Source organism: Sus scrofa, chromosome 8, assembly GCF_054392235.1.
Source record: "Sus scrofa isolate SSC_HxYL_T2T_F1_AM1 chromosome 8, Sscrofa_HxYL_maternal_Yorkshire_Landrace_v2.0, whole genome shotgun sequence".
Lineage (NCBI taxonomy): Eukaryota > Metazoa > Chordata > Mammalia > Artiodactyla > Suidae > Sus > Sus scrofa.
Window position 1 is genome coordinate 61,954,955 of NC_139390.1, and position 17,928 is coordinate 61,972,882.

The following is a 17,928-nucleotide window of genomic DNA, read 5'->3' on the forward strand; positions in this document are numbered from 1 at the left end:
TCCTCTTTTTTTTTTTTTTTTTTTTTTTTTTGTCTTTTTGCCATTTCTCAGGCCGCTCTTGTGGCATATGGAGGTTCCCAGGCTAGGGGTCTAATCAGAGCTGTAGCCACCGGCCTACGCCAGAGCCACAGCAACATGGGATCCGAGCCATGTCTGCGACCTACACCACAGCTCACAGCAGCACCTGATTCTTAACCCACTGAGCAAGGCCAGGGCTTGAACCTGCAACCTCATGGTTCCTAGTCAGATTCGTTAACCACTGAGCCATGAGGGGAACTCCAACTCTTATAATTCCTAAGTGAACTCCCAATCCTTTTAGTGACCCTCTTTACCCCGACTTCCAGAAGCTAGTCTCTGAGGTTTTTTTATGGTATTCTATAATAAACAGAATTGCTTACTGGCTTTGCCTGGTTTAGACTTCAGCTTTTCCAGATCAGCTGAGCCCTTTCCTTTTTTTTTTTCTTTAACTGCTTTTTAAAAAAAAATTAAGAGCCCTTTGTTTTTGCTTTTAGATTTTTGTTTTTGCTAATCTATTTCACTTTATCCTTTACACTTTGTGACTCTATTTTTTGTTTTTATTTATTTATTTATTTTGTCTTTTTAGGGCCTCACCTGTGGCATATGGAGGTTCCCAGGCTAGGGGTCCAATCTGAGCTACAGCTACCAGCCTAAGCCAGAGCCACAGCAACTCAGGATCTGAGCCACGTCTGTGACCTACACCAGAGCTCACGGCAACGCTGGATCCTTAACCCACCAAGGGAGGCCAGAGATCGAATCCGCAACCTCATGGTTCCTAGTTGGATTTGCCAAGTACTGAGCCAAAATCCCTTCACTGTCATTTTCAGGGCGTCTTAAGAGGCAGCAAATGTAGAAGACTATGCTCAAGATGCTGTTTTCACCTGGTGATCGTTCTAGAACAACAGGGCAGTCAGAGCAGTGCCTGACCAACCAGTTGCAGTGACCTCTTATTGTCTGCGTGGTGACATTCAGGCTCCAGCAAGGTAAACATGAGGTCATGACCTTCCTTGTCTATTCTCTCACAGTTGCCCACTGCGTCCTCACCCCAGGCTCCACATTCTCGCCACTCGGCCCTGTAAGATCCAGCTGGTATTAGGACCCTACTTAGTCTTCTGAGCTTACCAGGCCCTTGTTAAGTTTCCACACCTGTGCTTTGGCTAGGTCTCAAGCTGAAAAGCCCTCTCTGCACACCTGCTTGAGGAACATTTATTCCTCTTATGAAGACACAGCTTAAACATCCCTCCTCAATGACTTTCTTGAAGGCTTGCATAAGGAGTTACCCATCCTCCTCCAACCCTATCCCACAACCTAACCATACTGTGGGGAGGTGCCATGTGACTCGGGCCCTGAGCTTCTTTGCAGTTTCTTGCTGGGTCTGCAGAGAATGCAGCGCACTGACTGCCCTCTGTCCAGCTGCTCTTCAGGGTTGTTGGGGTGATCAACCTCCAGAGCTCAGGTTATGTCTTCCCCAAGTAACAGGCTTGCTGCCACTCACTGTAAAAAGAGTGACTCCTCACAAACTTAGTACCCCTTTCCTGTAAGGATAAGTTTTTTTACTTTATTTTTACACTGTGTATGCAAACACCCATCTATGTCCACCTCTGTCACCTGAGAGGGAAGAACAGACACAGACACATGAAGCTCTGGCTATTGCTCTTGCCTGTTTTTTGACCCAGGAATCTTATGTCTTCCTCTATGGACCAGTAACAAGCTAGCTTATTAGGTTTTAAGTATGGTAGGAGCCTAGACCCCTCCTGAACAATGACTTACACTTCTCATTGAACTTGTGACAGTTACATCCTTTCCAAGTCTGATTTCATTTAATCCCTTCTTGGCAGCAGAAATGCACATGTTACACACATGTTTCCTGAACTATCTTTTTACTCTTCTCCATCCTACTACAAGGTTCCAGTTCCCAGGAAGGATCAAACGCCCACCCTGGCACCTTGCAGATCCTTTGCACACTTATTGGTGCAGTCTCATTCCACTGCTTCTCTCTCTTCACCCACTTCTCTCAACCCATCTCAGTTGCCAATGTCATTGTTTCTTTAAAAAAATATAAATTATTTCAAATAATTTTGAAAATCTTTGACTCTACCCCAAGACAAGGTTAGGTCCCTGTTATGTGCTTTTTTTTTTTTTTTTTTTGCTTTTTAGGGCTGCACTCGTGGCATATGGAGGTTCCCAGGCCAGGGGTTGAAATCAGAGCTGTAGTCACCGGCCTACACCACAGCAACAGCAACGTGGGATCCAAGCAGTGTCTGCAAACTATACCACAGCTCCTGGCAACACCAGATCCTTAACCCACTAAGTAAGGCCAGGGATCGAACCTGAGTCCTCATGGATGCTAGTCAGATTCATTAACTGCTGAGCCACGACAGGAACTCCCATCCCTGTTACGTGCTCCTTTTTTTTTGTCTTTTCTGTTTGTTTGTTTTTTGTTGCCTGTTGCGTGCTCTTATGTGCACTGTAGCCCAGACCCCAGTTGGGACGATGGTGTGTAATTTTCTCTACGGGTGCTTGGCTGCCCAGGTGAAGGCAGGGGGAAGATTGATCTGTGGCTGGGATCCTTCAGGCTGGGTACTGCTATCAAGTGACTGTCAATGGATGGAGACGTGAGGGAAGGCAAGTTGTTTGCAATAGAGTGAGCCTAGGAGAATTCTCTAGAGAAACAGACCCAATAGGATAAAGAGAGCTTAAGAAACTGGCTCACAAGGTTGTGTAGGTGGGAAGGTCTGAAACCTAGAGCAGGCCAGCAGGCTAGCAATTCAGCTAAGAACTGATGTTGTGGTTGAAACAGGTTGGAAACTCTGGCAGGATATCTTTCTTTCTTTCTTTTTTTTTTTTTGCTTGCTTTCTAGGGCCGCACTCGCCGCACATGGAGTTTCCCAGGCTAGGGGTCGAATCAGAGCTATAGCTGCCGGCCTACACCACAGCCACAGGGATCAAAGCTGTGTCCTCATGAATCCTAGTCAGGTCTGTTACCGCTGAGCCACCATGGGAACTCCCTGGAAACTCTGGCAGGATTTCCAGGGTACAGCCTTGAGAATTCTCTCTCATTCAGGCAACCTCAGTCTGTTCTGAAGGCCTTCAGCTGACTGGATGAGGCCCACCCAGCTATGGAGTGTTATCTGCTTTCCTCATAGGCCACTGGCTTAAATGTTGATCACATCTGCAAAATACCTTCACAGCTATACCTGGACTGATGTTTGATTAGCTTGGTGCCACAGCCCAGCCAAAGTGAAACATAAAATTAACCACCGCATCTAACATATCCATCAAAGCCAAACAATTTTCGATAACTGAGAAAGAGTGAAAGGGCCCACTTGGGTCTCCTCTGTGTAATCTTTTTGTTTGTCACAGTGCAGTGAGGAACTCCAGAAGGGCTCAAAGCATTGGTTCTTGCCATCCAACGACTTCTCAGCTACGTGAGATAATTTCTGCACACAAATCTAAATCCAATGAATAGGAGTTCCTCTTGTGGCTCGGCGGATTATGAAACTGACTAGTATCTATGAGGACGCAGGTTCGATCCCTGGCCTCACTCAGTGGGTTGAAGATCCGGTGTTGCTGTGAGCTGTGGTATAGGTCGCAGAAGCAGCTCGGATCTGGCATTGCTGTGGCTGTGGTGGAGGCCAGCAGCTACAGCTCTGATTCGACCCCTAGCCTGGGAACTTCCATATGCCATGGGTATGGCCCTAAAAAGCGGAAAAAAAAAAAAAGAGAGAGAGAGAGAGAGAGAGACCTATTATTAAAATGCTTGGATCAGAGAAATAAGATCCGACTAGCTGGTGCCATGTATGGATCCTGGGTGTAACTGTCTCTGTGCTGTTCACTATGAAACACTAATTAAAAGTCACTCTTTTTTAAAAAAAGTACACACACATATTTAAATATACTCATTACATATATTTGTCACCAACACATCAACAAGGAAGTTACAAAAAGGTAGGCTTAGTTTAGTTCACAATATAGATCCTGTGAAAACACATTTCTCGTTTTTCTCTGCAGTTTACAATGCCTATATAAATTTAAAGCAGTTAAACAACATTTGAGATTAAACTGGTATAAAATCATAATCACAGAACCTTGGGAAATAAAAGGCCATGATGGAGAAACAGTAAGAAATGTGTAGAATTATTGAATTGTCACAGTACCATTTTCCTTTATAAAAGTATTTCAATAATACAAGATAAAAACTATGGAAAACACAAAAGTTAAATCAGAGATTTTGGTTTAGTACTTTCCCTGAGTCTCTTGTTTGTTTGTTTTCTTTTTCTTTAATCAAATGTAACTAAGGCTGGTTCAAATTGGCCCCTTCCATGCCGGACAGGAGGCCGTGCACTCAAATGGTCCCAGGCTTGATTCAAATGCCAGTTTGCTGGTGTCACTACCACAGGGTTATATCTGACCCCTGCTGCCTGCTGTACATGTGCTTAAAGGGCCGTCAACATTTTCTCTGGGCCCGCGATAATACAACAGGAGAGACTCAATGCCAAAGACAAAAGGTATTAATAAATATTACAACTCTAGATGGTTTGGACACTATGTACACCAAGTTATGGTAACAATAACACAGACAAAAACTTAGGTTTTAAAAGTCTTACATAAACAAGGGTTACGGGCAAGTCATCTTGAAGTTTTAAATCTCAGATGTTAACAACAAAAACTTTTAAAAAACTCTCCCTCATTAGATCCCAATAAAACAAAGTATAAAAAGTGATGAAGCTGATGCCTGGAATTAGATGAGGATGCTAATGGAAAAAGGTTTTGAGAATTCCCAGGTGGCTTAGAGGTTAAGGACCTGGCATTGTTACTGCTGTGGCTTGGGTCACTACTGTGGCAAGGGTTCAGTCCCTGGCCCAGGAACTTCTGCAAGCCATGGGCATGGGCAAAAAAAAAAAAAAAAACAAAAACAAAACCCTACCTTGATCATCTCATTGTATACACATATGTCTGCAAATGACAAGCACTTCATGAAAAAGGCATATAATCAAATTAAGAATAAAAAGTTTGTTAAACTCTAAAAAATCATTTTTTACTTCACTTGTATTAGGTTTCTTGCTGGGTTTATGCTATCAGAGCACCAAGTAGGATGGATACTTTCCAGTCATCTGTAGGAAAATTTTTTGCACAGATATATTTTTACAATCATTCTTAGGGCATCTCATGGACAGGTGACAAATCACTGCTGTGCATCTCCCTTTTGAAATCTCAACTGCAGACCAACACCCAACATTTCAAAAGCTAACAATAACACAAACACTGCCTTAAAATTAAGGGATGGAATAATGGCTCTAACCACCAATATAACTACTGCTGGTTATTTCATAATATAAATACCTCATTGCACAGGTGGGGAAGTGAGGCACAAAAGGATATGTTTTTTGTTTTGATGTGTTTTTTTTTAAGAACTCTAGATGCTAGGTAACTTTGGGTACTATGGACTCAAGGTCTGTATGAAAGGTTATATGTAAACCACATGTTCTGTCTGCATCACACCCCCTTACTCTAACCTCTTGCAAACCCTTTAAAACATGGAGCAAATGCCACCCTTCACCTGCCTTCTCTGACCAGGTGGAAAAGGCTGGCCAAGGCTTGAGAAAAGAAAAAGAATAGGACATACTGCTGAATCCCATGCAATTAACAAGGTCCAGTGATGAAAGTATCCCATAACTAAATTTCAGTAACTCTCAAGAAACATTCCACAACATTCTCTAAAAATCTGTGGGGAAGTACAGTACCTGGCAATCTGCTCTCAAACTTACCTATTCTTTTCATTACAGTTGATGATCTGAAATTAAATGCATACAATCTCATAGAACTGAAAGTACTCAACTACTGCAGAAAATTGAAAGGACCGTCCATGTTCCTAGACAACACCAAAGCATTTATCTAGGATTACTAAAGAAAGCACTTTGGTACCTTTCAGACAAAAACTCTCTGAACTGACAACTCAAGCACGTGGCATTTCACACTGGACCAACTGAGGAACGGGAAATGGATAAGGTGGGACCATGGCAGCTTCTTCACCAGCTTTGTGTCTGGAAACAGCACGTCTGCCCCAGCAGCTACCAATCCAACTCCACAGGGTATTTTCCAGTCAGACAAGCTGTACAGTGACCGTTCTTTCCACCAGATTCCAGGTACCCATCTGCTTGGCCCACACTGTCCCCCTCTGCACAGTGACCATTCTTTTCATCGCATTCCAGAGTGACCCCATCCTCTCGGCCCACACCGTCCCGCTTCAGCACTTTCTGTTGCTTAAATGTTATCCCTTCTCGTACAGATGAAACCAGTCCTTCTACCGACAGGTACACGACACTGTTTGCTCCTACAGGGAAAGAGGGAACAGGTCACGAGGTGGCTCTCTGAAAAGGGAGAATAGCCTTAACAGAGAAGAGTTACAAACAGAAAGCATGAGCCAGACAAAAATTCCTCCTTCAGCCTCTCTTTAAAAAAAAGGGGTGGTGGTGGCCAGAGAATCAGTAAAATTCAGAGCCTTGAATATTTTTAAAATGTCAAATTGGAATTAAATTTAAGCGTTAAATTAATATTATTGAACTTATATTTCAAACATAATTTAAAACTGCAGTAGAGGATCAAGTCTACTATGGATTCAGAAGGTTTGACAGGAGTAATTTTCTTTTTTTTTAGGGCCACACCTGCATCATATGGAAGTTCCCAGGCTAGGGGTTGAGTTGGAGCTGTAGCTGCTGGCCTACACCACAGCCACAGCAACACCATATCCGAGCCACGTCTGCGACCTACACCACAGCTCACAGCAACGCCAGATCCTTAACCCACTGAGTGAGGCCAGGGATCAAACCTGCGTTCTCAAGGATACTAGCTGGGTTGGTTCTTAACCCACTGATCCATAACAGCAACTCCAGTTTACAGGAATTTTAATACCTACCTAGATAATCTGAAATATGCTCAAATTCTGGTTTATTGGCAATCAGCTCTTCTTTGGTTGGTATGTTTATTCCCATGAAGCACGGATATCTGATTGGTGGTGAAGCTACACGAATGTGCACCTAGGAAGAGATCATTTCACACATTCATTAGGTTGACGTTCACAGTAAGAACAATGGTGCAGAATTGGGCCATTGACAAATGCAAGCACTTAACACTGCTTTACAGGATATCTTAACAACACAGGCATAAAAATGCACACTATGAAACTTCGATCACAATGACAGATAAAAAAGAATCCTGGAAAATCATGTGGTGTACATACGTGTGATATACATACAGAACTCCAGTGTCCAGGCAGAACTACTTTTATTTATTTAAAAAATTTTTAATTCTTTTCTTTTTTGGCCTCCCTGTGGCATGTGGAGTTCCCAGGCCAGCATCAGAGCTGAGCTGCAGTTGCAACTATGCTGCAGCTGTGGTAACACTAGACCTTTTAAACCACAGTGCAAGATCGAACCTGCATCCTGGCGTTGCAGAGACACTGCCAATCCTGTTGCACTACAGTGGGAACTCCCAGAACTACTTTTAGAATTAATTCTTTACCAAGGATTCTACTGGAACAGCCCTGCTCTAAATGCTAAAGTGTCTTGGACAAGAATTTTGAAATGTCAGCCACTTCAGAATGGTTCTTTCCACAGAGCTGCCCACTCTTTCCTTCTGCCACCTACTGAGCCATTTCTTTTCTCTGCTTTCCCATTTCTCACATAATGGCCTTATAGGCTTAGGACCACCTTCATTTTTTCTCGTAACGCTTGAATGGCACTTTTGCCTACCGCTTATTTTACCATTTTGAAAAGAAAAGTACAATCTACCAGGATATAACAAAAACTTTACTACTACGAAGAGCTGCTTTTATCTATCGTGATTTTCTGCCTTTTGTCAGACTCAGACTCATTTACATGGCGGTAATCAGGTCCACATTTACTTTTTACCTTTCTTATAACAGCAAACATTTTCCCATGTTGTGCAGTCTTCCTAACTGCAGGTTTTTTGGCTGCCTCATATTTCATCATGCTGATGTACTGATTTACTAAGTATTTCCCATAGATATAGATATATAAGCCATTTCCAGTTTTGTTTATCTATTTGTGTTTTTTTTTTTTTTTTTTTTTGGTCTTTTGTCTTTGTTGTTGTTGTTGTTGTTGTTATTGTTGCTATTTCTTGGGCCGCTCTCGCGGCATATGGAGGTTCCCAGGCTAGGGGTTGAATTGGAGCTGTAGCCACCGGCCTATGCCAGAGCCACAGCAACGCGGGATCCGAGCCGCGTCTGCAACCTACACCACAGCTCACGGCAACACCGGATCGTTAACCCACTGAGCAAGGGCAGGGATCAAACCCGCAACCTCATGGTTCCTAGTCGGATTCGTTAACCACTGTGCCACGACGGGAACTCCTATTTGTGTTTTTTTACTATTGTCATGGATGCTGAAATTACTGTTTGCTCCCCTTTTTTTTTTTTTTTTTTTCTTTTCAGGCCCACTCCTGAGGCACATGGAGGTTCCCAGCTTAGGGGTCTAATCGGAGATGTTGCTGCTGGCCTATGCCAGAGCCACAGTAACTCCGGATCCGAGCTGTGTCTATGACCTACACCACAGCTCATGGCAACGCCGGATCCTTAACCCACTGAGCAAGGCCAGGGATCGAACGCGCAACCTCATGATTCCTAGTCGGATTCATTAACCACTGAGCCACGACCGGAACTCCTTTAGAAGCTTTTTAAGCAGACTGTCATCCTGCTTTCTCTAACATTTTCTTCTCAATAGATTTTATTTCTAAATCTTCTCAATTATTAACTGTAAATGACATCTCACTTCAGTAATTTGAATTACTGAAATACCTATTTAGAACAAGCTTTGAGATTTGAAAATATAATGTGTTTATCACCATAGGATTGCGTCTGTATCTTCGAAAAGAAAATGTAAACAACACCCTACAAATTTAAAAGTATTCTATTTTGTGGTTTGTTAGTTTAAAAATTAGTTTTTACAAACATTTTAACATAAAACTTAACATAAAAAAATTTTGGCTGCACTTGTGAAAGTTCCCAGGCCAGGAATCAAACCTGTGCCACAGCATCAACCCAGGCCACTGCAGTGACAATGCCAGGTCCTTAACCCACTGCACCACAGGGAAACTCCAAAGATTAATGTAAAATTTTAACAATTTTTATCATACTGTTCATTATTAGTGCTTTAGGATAGGCGTTTTAGTATTACTTACCTCTTTTGCACCCGATTCCTTGAGCAATTTGATTATGGGTGAGATGGTATTGCCTCTCACGATTGAATCATCTACCAGAACAATTCTTTTGCCTTTAAAGTTGTCAGACAATACTCCAAATTTTTTCGCAACACCAAGTTGTCTTAGCCTCATGTTCGGCTGAATGAAGGTTCTTCCCACGTAGCGATTTTTACAGAGCACCTCCACGTATGGAAGCCCACACTGACAGAGAAGGAATAAAAGCACAATGAGCAGCTCATACCCAGAGAAGTCCACCTTCCTGTTTTCTCTAGGTCATGCTTCCATTATAACATGTATGTAAAAATTTTAAATGTGGTTGTTATTCTGAGCTCTCCATCATCAGACTACAATTTTTCTTCACCATTTAAACTGTAGGGAAGAAAAGGCAAAAAGAAAAATTACTGAAAGTCCTCTACTTAGTGGAAAGATCAATTCATTTAGCTAGAATTTGAAATGCCTCTTCACTTTTTTTTAAGGGCTGCACACATGGCATATAAGGTTCCCAGGCTAGGGGCTGAATCAGAGTTGCAGATGCCGGCCTACATCACAGCCACAGCAATGTGGAATCCGAGCTGCGTCTTCAACCTAAATCACATCTCACAGCAATGCCAGATCCTTAACTCACTGAGCGAAGCCAGGGATAGAACCTGCATCCTCTTGGATACTAGTCAGATTTGTTACTGCTGAGACACACTGGGAACTCTTCTTATTTCTTTATCTTAGAAGAGAACACTAGGAATGTGAACACATGACAAAGAATAAATTGTTGTCAGGAAAACCCACATATTTAAAGATTATCAGAAAGAAAGGAATTAAAACCAGGATGCTCTGGGGATGGTTTCTAAGGAACAAGAGGTAATTCATCTATCCATAAAGGTAATACTTCTCTAAAATATTTAGCATGCTCAGTAACTTAAAAATTCATAGGAGTTCCCGTTGTGGCACAGCAGAAATGAGTCCGACTAGGAACCATGAGGTTGCGGGTTCGATCCCTGGCCTTGCTCAGTGGGTTAAGGATCTGGTGTTGCAGTGAACTGTGGTGTAAGCTGGCAGCTACAGCTCTGATTCGACCCCCTAAACTGGGAACCTCCATATGCTGCAGGTGCAGACCTAAAAAGCAAAAAATAAAATAAAATAATTCATAAACTAAACTTTCTAACATAGTGAATGTTGGCTATTATACAACTGCATAATGGATCAAATGGTTATAAAAAATGAAATTAAGCCTAGTACTAAGACATTATAAAAAATCCTCATAAATAGCCAATTATCACCCATACTCAGTAGGGAACAAATACACCACTGCCTTGTGAGGGTACTTCATTATAAGTAACTATTACCACTCAGCTCTATATATTATAGTCATGATGTTATTTTTTTTAAATGAAGGGGGAGTTCCCATGGTGGCACAGCAGAAACGAATCTGACTAGGAATCAAGAGGTTTTGGGTTCAATCCCTGGCTATGAGGCGTTGCTGTGAGCTGTGGTGTAGGTCGTAGACGCAGTTTGGAGCTGATGTTGCTGTGGCTGTGGTGTAGGCTGGCAGCTATAGCTCTGATTGGACCCCTAGCCTGGGAACCTCTGTATGCTGCAGGTGTGGCCCTAAAAAGACAAAAAATAAATAAATGAAGGGGATTATTTTCTTAGTCTTCGAGTAACCATTTGTGGATTCCACTAAAAAACAGTGCCAGTGAATAAAAAGGCTGGAAAATAAGCAACTTTTTTTTTTTTTAAATAAAAAACTAATGAGTACCTCTATAACCCCAGTGCTAGATGAGCAAGTCACTGCGTGAACCAATAGAAAATACCTTTGCCGCATAGCCGAGAGCAGCAGGCGTGGCAGATTCGGGGACAGTGCTCACCACATCTGCGTCCACAGGGGCTTCAACCGCCAGCTGCTGACCACAACGGTATCTTACCGTGTAAACCATTTGGTCTGGAATGTTTGGAAAAGGAAAAAGATTATTTTTACTTAGTATAATATAGCACAGCATAGCATCACTATTCTAAGAATCTTGCTCCTATAGATTTGAATACAAAAAGAGCAAAAAATACTACATTGGAAATAATAAACCAAGGGAATTCACTATTTAAAAAAAATTAAGCCTAATACATTTCTGAAATCATAATCCTTACTCCTAAAGGAACACAAAATCTAGGCATCAGGTGAAAAGGATAAATAGTGATCTTACGACCTGCAGGTTCAATCCTCAAATCCCCCACATATACTTATGTGAGTTTGAAGAGCCAGGTGAGCCTGTGGGCCCAAGAACTGCCAGGTCTCAATGAGATAAATAACAGATTGATATCAGTACTTAAAGATACTGGACTTACCTTCAAATATACTATCTGGTCTTGCAAAATAAACATATTCGAAGATACAGAAAGCCATTGGGTTTCCTTCAGACCTTGGTATAACATCAAGAGTTTGGACATTATGTCTGGATATTTCCACAATTTCTCCAGGTAAGACTTCACGGTAGTACCTTGGAAATCAATGTTAAAGAAGACTTCAGTAATTTACATACATCTGTAAACCCTAACTTTTTTTTTTTTTTTTTTGCCCTGCCAACAGCATGTGGAAATTCCCTGGCCAGGGACTAAAATCTGTGTCACAGCTGTAAGCAGAGCCACAGCAGTGACAACGCCATATCTTTAACCTGCTGGGCCATGAAGGAACTCCATGTTACCCCTACATTTGAATTTAGAATTTAAAAACATATACACATGCTGACAGGCCTGTACCTGCTGTACAGCACAGAGAACCTAATATTCTGTGATCATCTCTGTGGGAAAGAATCTGAAGGAGAATGGATATGTGGACATGTATAACTGAATCACTCTGTTGTACAGCAGAAATTAGCACAACATTGTAAATAAACTTTCTTCAATAAAACTAAAAAATTGAAAGAAAAAAGAATTTTAAAAAAAGCCCTACATTTTGTTGATTTTTGAAAGAATGAAAGCTAAAGAGAACATTTTTTGAGCATAACTATTTCTTTTCCTTTCTTTCCTTTTCTTTTTTGCTTTTTAGGGCCACCCCTGTGGCATATGGAGGTTCCCAGGCTAGGAGTCTAATCGGAGCTGTAGCCACAGGCCTACACCACAGCTACAGCAACTTTGGATCCGAGCCACATCTGCGACCTACACCACAGCTCACGGCAACACCGGATCCTTAACGCACTGAGTGAGGTTAGGGATCAAACCCGCAACCTCATGGTTCCTAGTCAGATTCGTTAACCACTGAGCCAGGATGGGAACTCCTCAACGCAGGATCCTTAACCCACTGAGCAAGGACAGGGATCAAATCCATGTCCTCATGGATCCTAACTCCAAGCATAACTATTTCTTGTTGAAGAGATACTTTCTTTCTAAAATAAGTCTCATGGTGTTTTGAAAAGAAGATGCCAGCTCCAGGATTAGAAGGTACCATTGGAACATTAAGGTCATTGTAACTGCTGAGCCCAATGTACAGAAGGAGCTACATTCATAAACATGAATTCTTGTAGACTCCAGAAACAAAACCCTCAAGTAGAGAAACACACTTTGTATCGATGCTGAAAAAGTGATCTCCTAAGTGAGATACAACTTACCTTGCACCAATAGACAAAAAGCTACAAGATTCTGAAGACACCACCCATCCTTCTGTTTCTGAAGATTTTTTTTCTGTAAATCACAAGACAATTGATTCAGTTAATGAACTCAAGAAACTTTGAAAGATGCTACCTATTTCAAGAGAAGAGTTAAACACCAAATACAAAGATTAAAGAGCTCATGGAATATCAATTACTATGACTTTAAGAGCACACACACGACTCCTCATTTGATTAGAACCAAAAGTGAAATTAATGATCCCAAGTTTCCTTCACACATTATGATTCACGGCTTGCATAAGACATCTGATAAGTCAAGAGAGTCACTGAAATCATGCTACCCAGATGAAAAAGCTGGGCAAAGGATATGAATAGGCCATTCAGACAGGAAAAAATAGGAATGTCCATCAAATATATGAAAAGTGGCTCATCCTCAGAAACGCTCAAGAAATTGTACTTTTTTGGGGTCTTTTATAGGGCTGCACCTCTGGCATATGGAAGTTCCCAGGCTAGGGGTTGAATCAGAGCTGTAGCTGCTGGCCTATACCACCACTTACGGCAACACCGGATCCTTAACCCACTGATCAAGGCCAGGGATGGAACCTGAGTCCTCATGGATACTAGTTAGGTTCGTTACTGCTGAGCCACAATGGGCACTCTAAAAACTAAGTACCATTTTTTTTCTTTTTTACCTAGCTCTACTTAATAAGATTCCTATATCTAAAAATTGCAGGGTGTGCCAAGAGCAGATCAATGACTTGAAGGGCATTATAAAATGATGTTCCTTTTGACGTTCATTACCTTTATCATTTATATCAGATACAGGAATAAGACGACCAATGCACAGAGGGCGATTCCCATAAGGGTCTCGTACGGCATAGATCACGTCTCTGTGCATGATGATGAGGGAGTAGGCTGTGGGTGCTTCCTTCATTAAGTTTTTAATCCTAGAAGTAAGGAGATCATTGAATGAATCCTGTTAATTATAAACACACGAAGGCAAAGCTCTCATTAGCGGAGCTGCAGGCTCAGCTTGGTTCTCTAATTACCTGGCCACCCAGTCTGGGGTGTCATCTTGCTCCTGAGGAGGGGTATATGCCAGTAACTGGGTGATCATCTCACTATCGGAGCTTGTGGACAGACCAATACCATGGCGCAGAAGCTATTTAGAAAAGAGAGAAGCTGTAACCACTGGAGGGGAAGGTTCAGTCCCGCTCACCCAGCAGCCTGCCTTTGGAGAAAGAGATCAGACATGGCGTGGATGCCCGGTTAGTTCTGCAACCCTATGTAGGTATGTATATACCAATGGTAGGAATGTACAGCTGGGATGCAGAATGCTGCTGGAGCGGCGGAGTCTCCGAAGCTTTTCAAACAGGGGGAAGGGCTTCGGGAGGGTCTCTGAGAACTCAGTCTGCAGGAATATAGACCAGCAATGGATGGGTGGGGGGAGGAGGAAGGCACAAAGGATTGGGATTTTTGTTCTTTGGCCTTTTAGGGCTGCACCAGATCTGAGCCGCACCTGTGACCTATAGCACAGCTCACAGCAACAACGGATCCTTAACCCACTAAGCAAGGCCAGGGATTGAACCCAGGTCCTCAAGGATACTAGTCGGGTTTGTTTCCGCTGAACCACAACGGGAAGTCCAAGGGTTTGGGATTTGGTTCTAATTTTTTCAGCCCTCAACACTCCTGACAAACAGGTCACATCCCCACATGAGTGGCACACACAGGGGCCCTCTCAACCCAGGTCTGTTGCTGATGGTGATGGTGGCTGTCCATCCCCCCATCATCATGACACAGGACCATGGGCAGAGGTGGGGGCTCCGAGTGGAACTGAACTTTTGGTGGTTATCTCTTAATTAGTTTTTAAAATAATTTCTATTTCATATTTATACTTTTTTTTTTTTTTTTTTTTGGCTGTGCCTGTGGCATATTAAGTTCCCAGGAGAGGGATCAAACCCTCACCACAGCTGTGATCAGAGCCACTGCAGCAACAACACCTGATCCTTAATGGGCTGCACCACAAGGGGACTCCTGTTTATACTTTGTTTGTTTGTTTATTGGCAGCCCAATGGCACATAGAGTTCCCAGGCTAGGAATCAGATTGGAGCTGCAGTTGCAACCTAAACCACAGCTGCGGCAATGCTGGACCCTTAACACACTGTGCCAGGCCGGGGGTGAAGCCTGTGTCCTAGTGCTCCCAAAATGCCACCAATTCCATTGCACCACAGCAGGAACTCCTATTTATACCTTCTTGAAAATTTTTTTCTCATTTGGGAGCCAAAGAACTGTATTATAATGACAATGCCAGAGCCTGAGAAGAGAGCAGGACAAAATTCTAGGAGGTAATTGAATCAATTTTCCAAATCTCTGGTCCAAAGCAGTGCATCAGAAACATATTAGGAGAGTTCTATTTATTTACTTATTTTTTAATTTTTTTTTGTCTTTTTGCCATTTCTTGGGCCGCTCCCGCGGCATATGGAGGTCCCCAGGCTAGGAGTAGAATCAGAGCTGTAGCCGCCAGCCTACGCCAGAGCCACAGCAATGCGGGATCCAAGCTGTGTCTGGGACCTACACCACAGCTCACGGCAATGCCGGAGCCTTAACCCACTGAGCAAGGCCAGGGATCGAACCTGCAACCTCATGGTTCCTAGTCGGATTCGTTAACCACTGAGTCACGATGGGAACTCCTAGGAGCATTTTAAAATCAGAGCCAGCAACCTCCCCAGCCCAGACTCAGGGGGAACAGCTTCGAATTTGGGACTATAACAACAACTCCAGGTAATACAGAGCAGTTCTTTGCAGTTAGATAACTGGTTGCGACAATAGGATACTATATTTCATCAAGATTGCCAATAGCTTCTTTTCATAATTTATCACAACCATGAAGAAAGTACAATAAAAACATACCTTTTTCCTCAAACGAGCAGCGTTTACCAATTCACCATTATGCGCTACAGCTATTTTCCCATGAAGCGTCTCAACAACAAAGGGCTGGCAATTTTCTAGTTCACAGTTTCCTGTGGTGGCGTACCTTGTGTGCCCAATGCCAAGGTTTGAAGTGTATAATTTCTTCAAATTGTCTTCAGTAAAGACGTGATTTACAAGACCCATTCCCTTGCAAAGTCAAAGTAAAAGCTCATCTTAGGGAAAAAAATAACACTAGTAGCATCTTTATAAGCTCATACAATTAGAAAATGCAGTTCACTTAGTTTCTCTATGCCTCAGAATTCTAATCTTTAGGGAAAAAAAGGACTAAGCTAGTTGCAAGAAGTGGGAAGCGTTAAAATATACATTTTTTTTTTTTTGTATTTTTGTATTTTTGATATTTCTTTGGGCCGCTCCTGCGGCATATGGAGGTTCCCAGGCTAGGGGTCGAATCGGAGCTGTAGACATCAGCCTACACCAGAGCCACAGCAACATGGGATCCGAGCCGCATCTGCAACCTACGCCACAGCTCACGGCAACGCCAGATCCTTAACCCACTGAGCGAGGCCAGGGATGAAACCCGCAACCTCATGGTTCCTAGTCGGATTCGTTAACCACTGCGCCATGATGGGAACTCCTTAAAATATACATTTAAGGTGAAATTCACAGAATGTAAAATGAACCATTTTAAAGTCAACAATTCAGTGGCATTTAATGTGTTCACAATACTGAAGTGCTTGTGCTGAAGACACTTTTTGAAAAAAAAAACCCTGAACAGAATACCAAGCAATAAAACTTGTCAGATACAATAAATTAAATTATTTAATTTAAAATTCAAAGCCTATTAAAGTATTCAACTAAAGGACTTGTTGAGTCAGTCCAGGAAATTATCACTGGGAAAGAAACGTGCCCTAGTTGGATAAATAGAAATAGCTGACCCACAGAGTATCTGCATTGATCCCTGAACAGCACGGGTGCACTTATTCATGGATTGTTTTCAACAAATATGCTGGAACGTTTTTGTGGAGGTTTGCAACAATTTTAAAAAACTGATGCACTGTGTAGTCTAGAGTAACTGAAAAAATTAAGTTGGGTGTGTCTCTTTGTATGACAGAGCCACTGTGCTGTACAGCAGAAATTAGCACAACGCTGGAAATCAACTACACCTTAAGAAAAGTTGGATATGTCATGAATGCATAAAATATATGTAGATACTAATCTAGTTTATCATTCACTACTATCATGTACTAACCTATCATAAAGTGTTATCATGTAGGCACATGACAGACACAAAGTGTAAATGGTGCTGTTTGCAGTTGTGAGAAACATAAACACACAGGTGCAGAATTAAATGACAAATGCATACAATGAACTGTACTGCTGGAACAATTTGGGAACCACCCCTGTTAATACTGTGGGGAGCTCAAGTGTAGTGAGCATCCACTGAAAATTCTTCATGACACTGATCATCTTTGGATGAACCATTCATGTCTACATCGAGCTCTTTACTGCAGAACAAAGCTGCCTCCCCCTGTTTCTTCGTGTTTAGTGTAACACTGTAAACCCCAGGAACACCATGGGACTCGCCACTAGTGACGCTGGAAGTACACCCAGGAAGGAGAGAAAAGTCACAACTTTACAAGAAAAGCCTGGACTGCTTGATGTGGGCTGTAGACTGAGGTCTACAGCTGCAGCGGCTGCCAGCTCAAGATAAAGAATCCAGCAAAAGGACCAATGTGAATATTAAAGGCGATACGTGAAGCCCGCTGCAGCTGTACCGGGTCACAAAACTGTGTAGTTTTATTTCACACTGAAAATGGAGCTTTTATGTGGGCGCAGGATTGCTATAGGAAAGGCACACCTACTTAATATGATTTGAGGAAAAGTGAAGTCATTTTATGATGACTTAATGCAAAAGGAAGGCGGAGAATCTAAAGCTGGAGAATTTAATGCAGCAAAGGACAGTTTGATCCTTTTAGGAAGAGGTCTGACAAAAAATGCCAAGAGAAGCAACTTCTGCAGACTAAGTTCCCTGACACCACCATGAAAATCATGGAGGAGAAAGGATATTTGGCTGAACAGGTTTTTTTTTTTTTTTTTGGTCTTTTTAGGGCTGCACCCTCGGCATAGAGAGGTTCCCAGGCTAGGGGTCCAATCAGAGCTGTAGCTG

The 17,928-nt window shown here is 42.3% G+C and overlaps 1 protein-coding gene across 5 annotated transcripts in view; it reads right to left on the reverse strand.

Moving 5' to 3' along the window:
• Positions 1 to 3,906: 3,906 nt before the first annotated feature.
• Positions 3,907 to 17,928, reverse strand: part of PPAT (phosphoribosyl pyrophosphate amidotransferase) — a 77,630-nt gene continuing 63,608 nt past the window's right edge. For 3 of the 5 annotated variants that reach the window (XM_084972332.1, XM_003482396.5, XM_084972331.1), the window contains exons 3-11: positions 15,741 to 15,947; positions 13,880 to 13,992; positions 13,632 to 13,777; positions 12,831 to 12,903; positions 11,572 to 11,723; positions 11,046 to 11,173; positions 9,217 to 9,438; positions 6,935 to 7,055; positions 3,907 to 6,352 (exon numbers count right to left, since the gene is read on the reverse strand). In XM_084972332.1, coding sequence (XP_084828458.1) covers positions 6,090 to 6,352; positions 6,935 to 7,055; positions 9,217 to 9,438; positions 11,046 to 11,173; positions 11,572 to 11,723; positions 12,831 to 12,903; positions 13,632 to 13,777; positions 13,880 to 13,992; positions 15,741 to 15,944 — 1,422 coding nt within the window. In that variant the 5' untranslated portion in view covers positions 15,945 to 15,947 and the 3' untranslated portion in view covers positions 3,907 to 6,089. Of the gene's footprint in view, positions 6,353 to 6,934; positions 7,056 to 9,216; positions 9,970 to 10,829; positions 11,174 to 11,571; positions 11,724 to 12,830; positions 12,904 to 13,631; positions 13,778 to 13,879; positions 13,993 to 15,740; positions 15,948 to 17,928 lie in introns of those variants that run through there. The other 2 variants (XR_014812576.1, XM_084972333.1) reach the window with 2 other exon arrangements.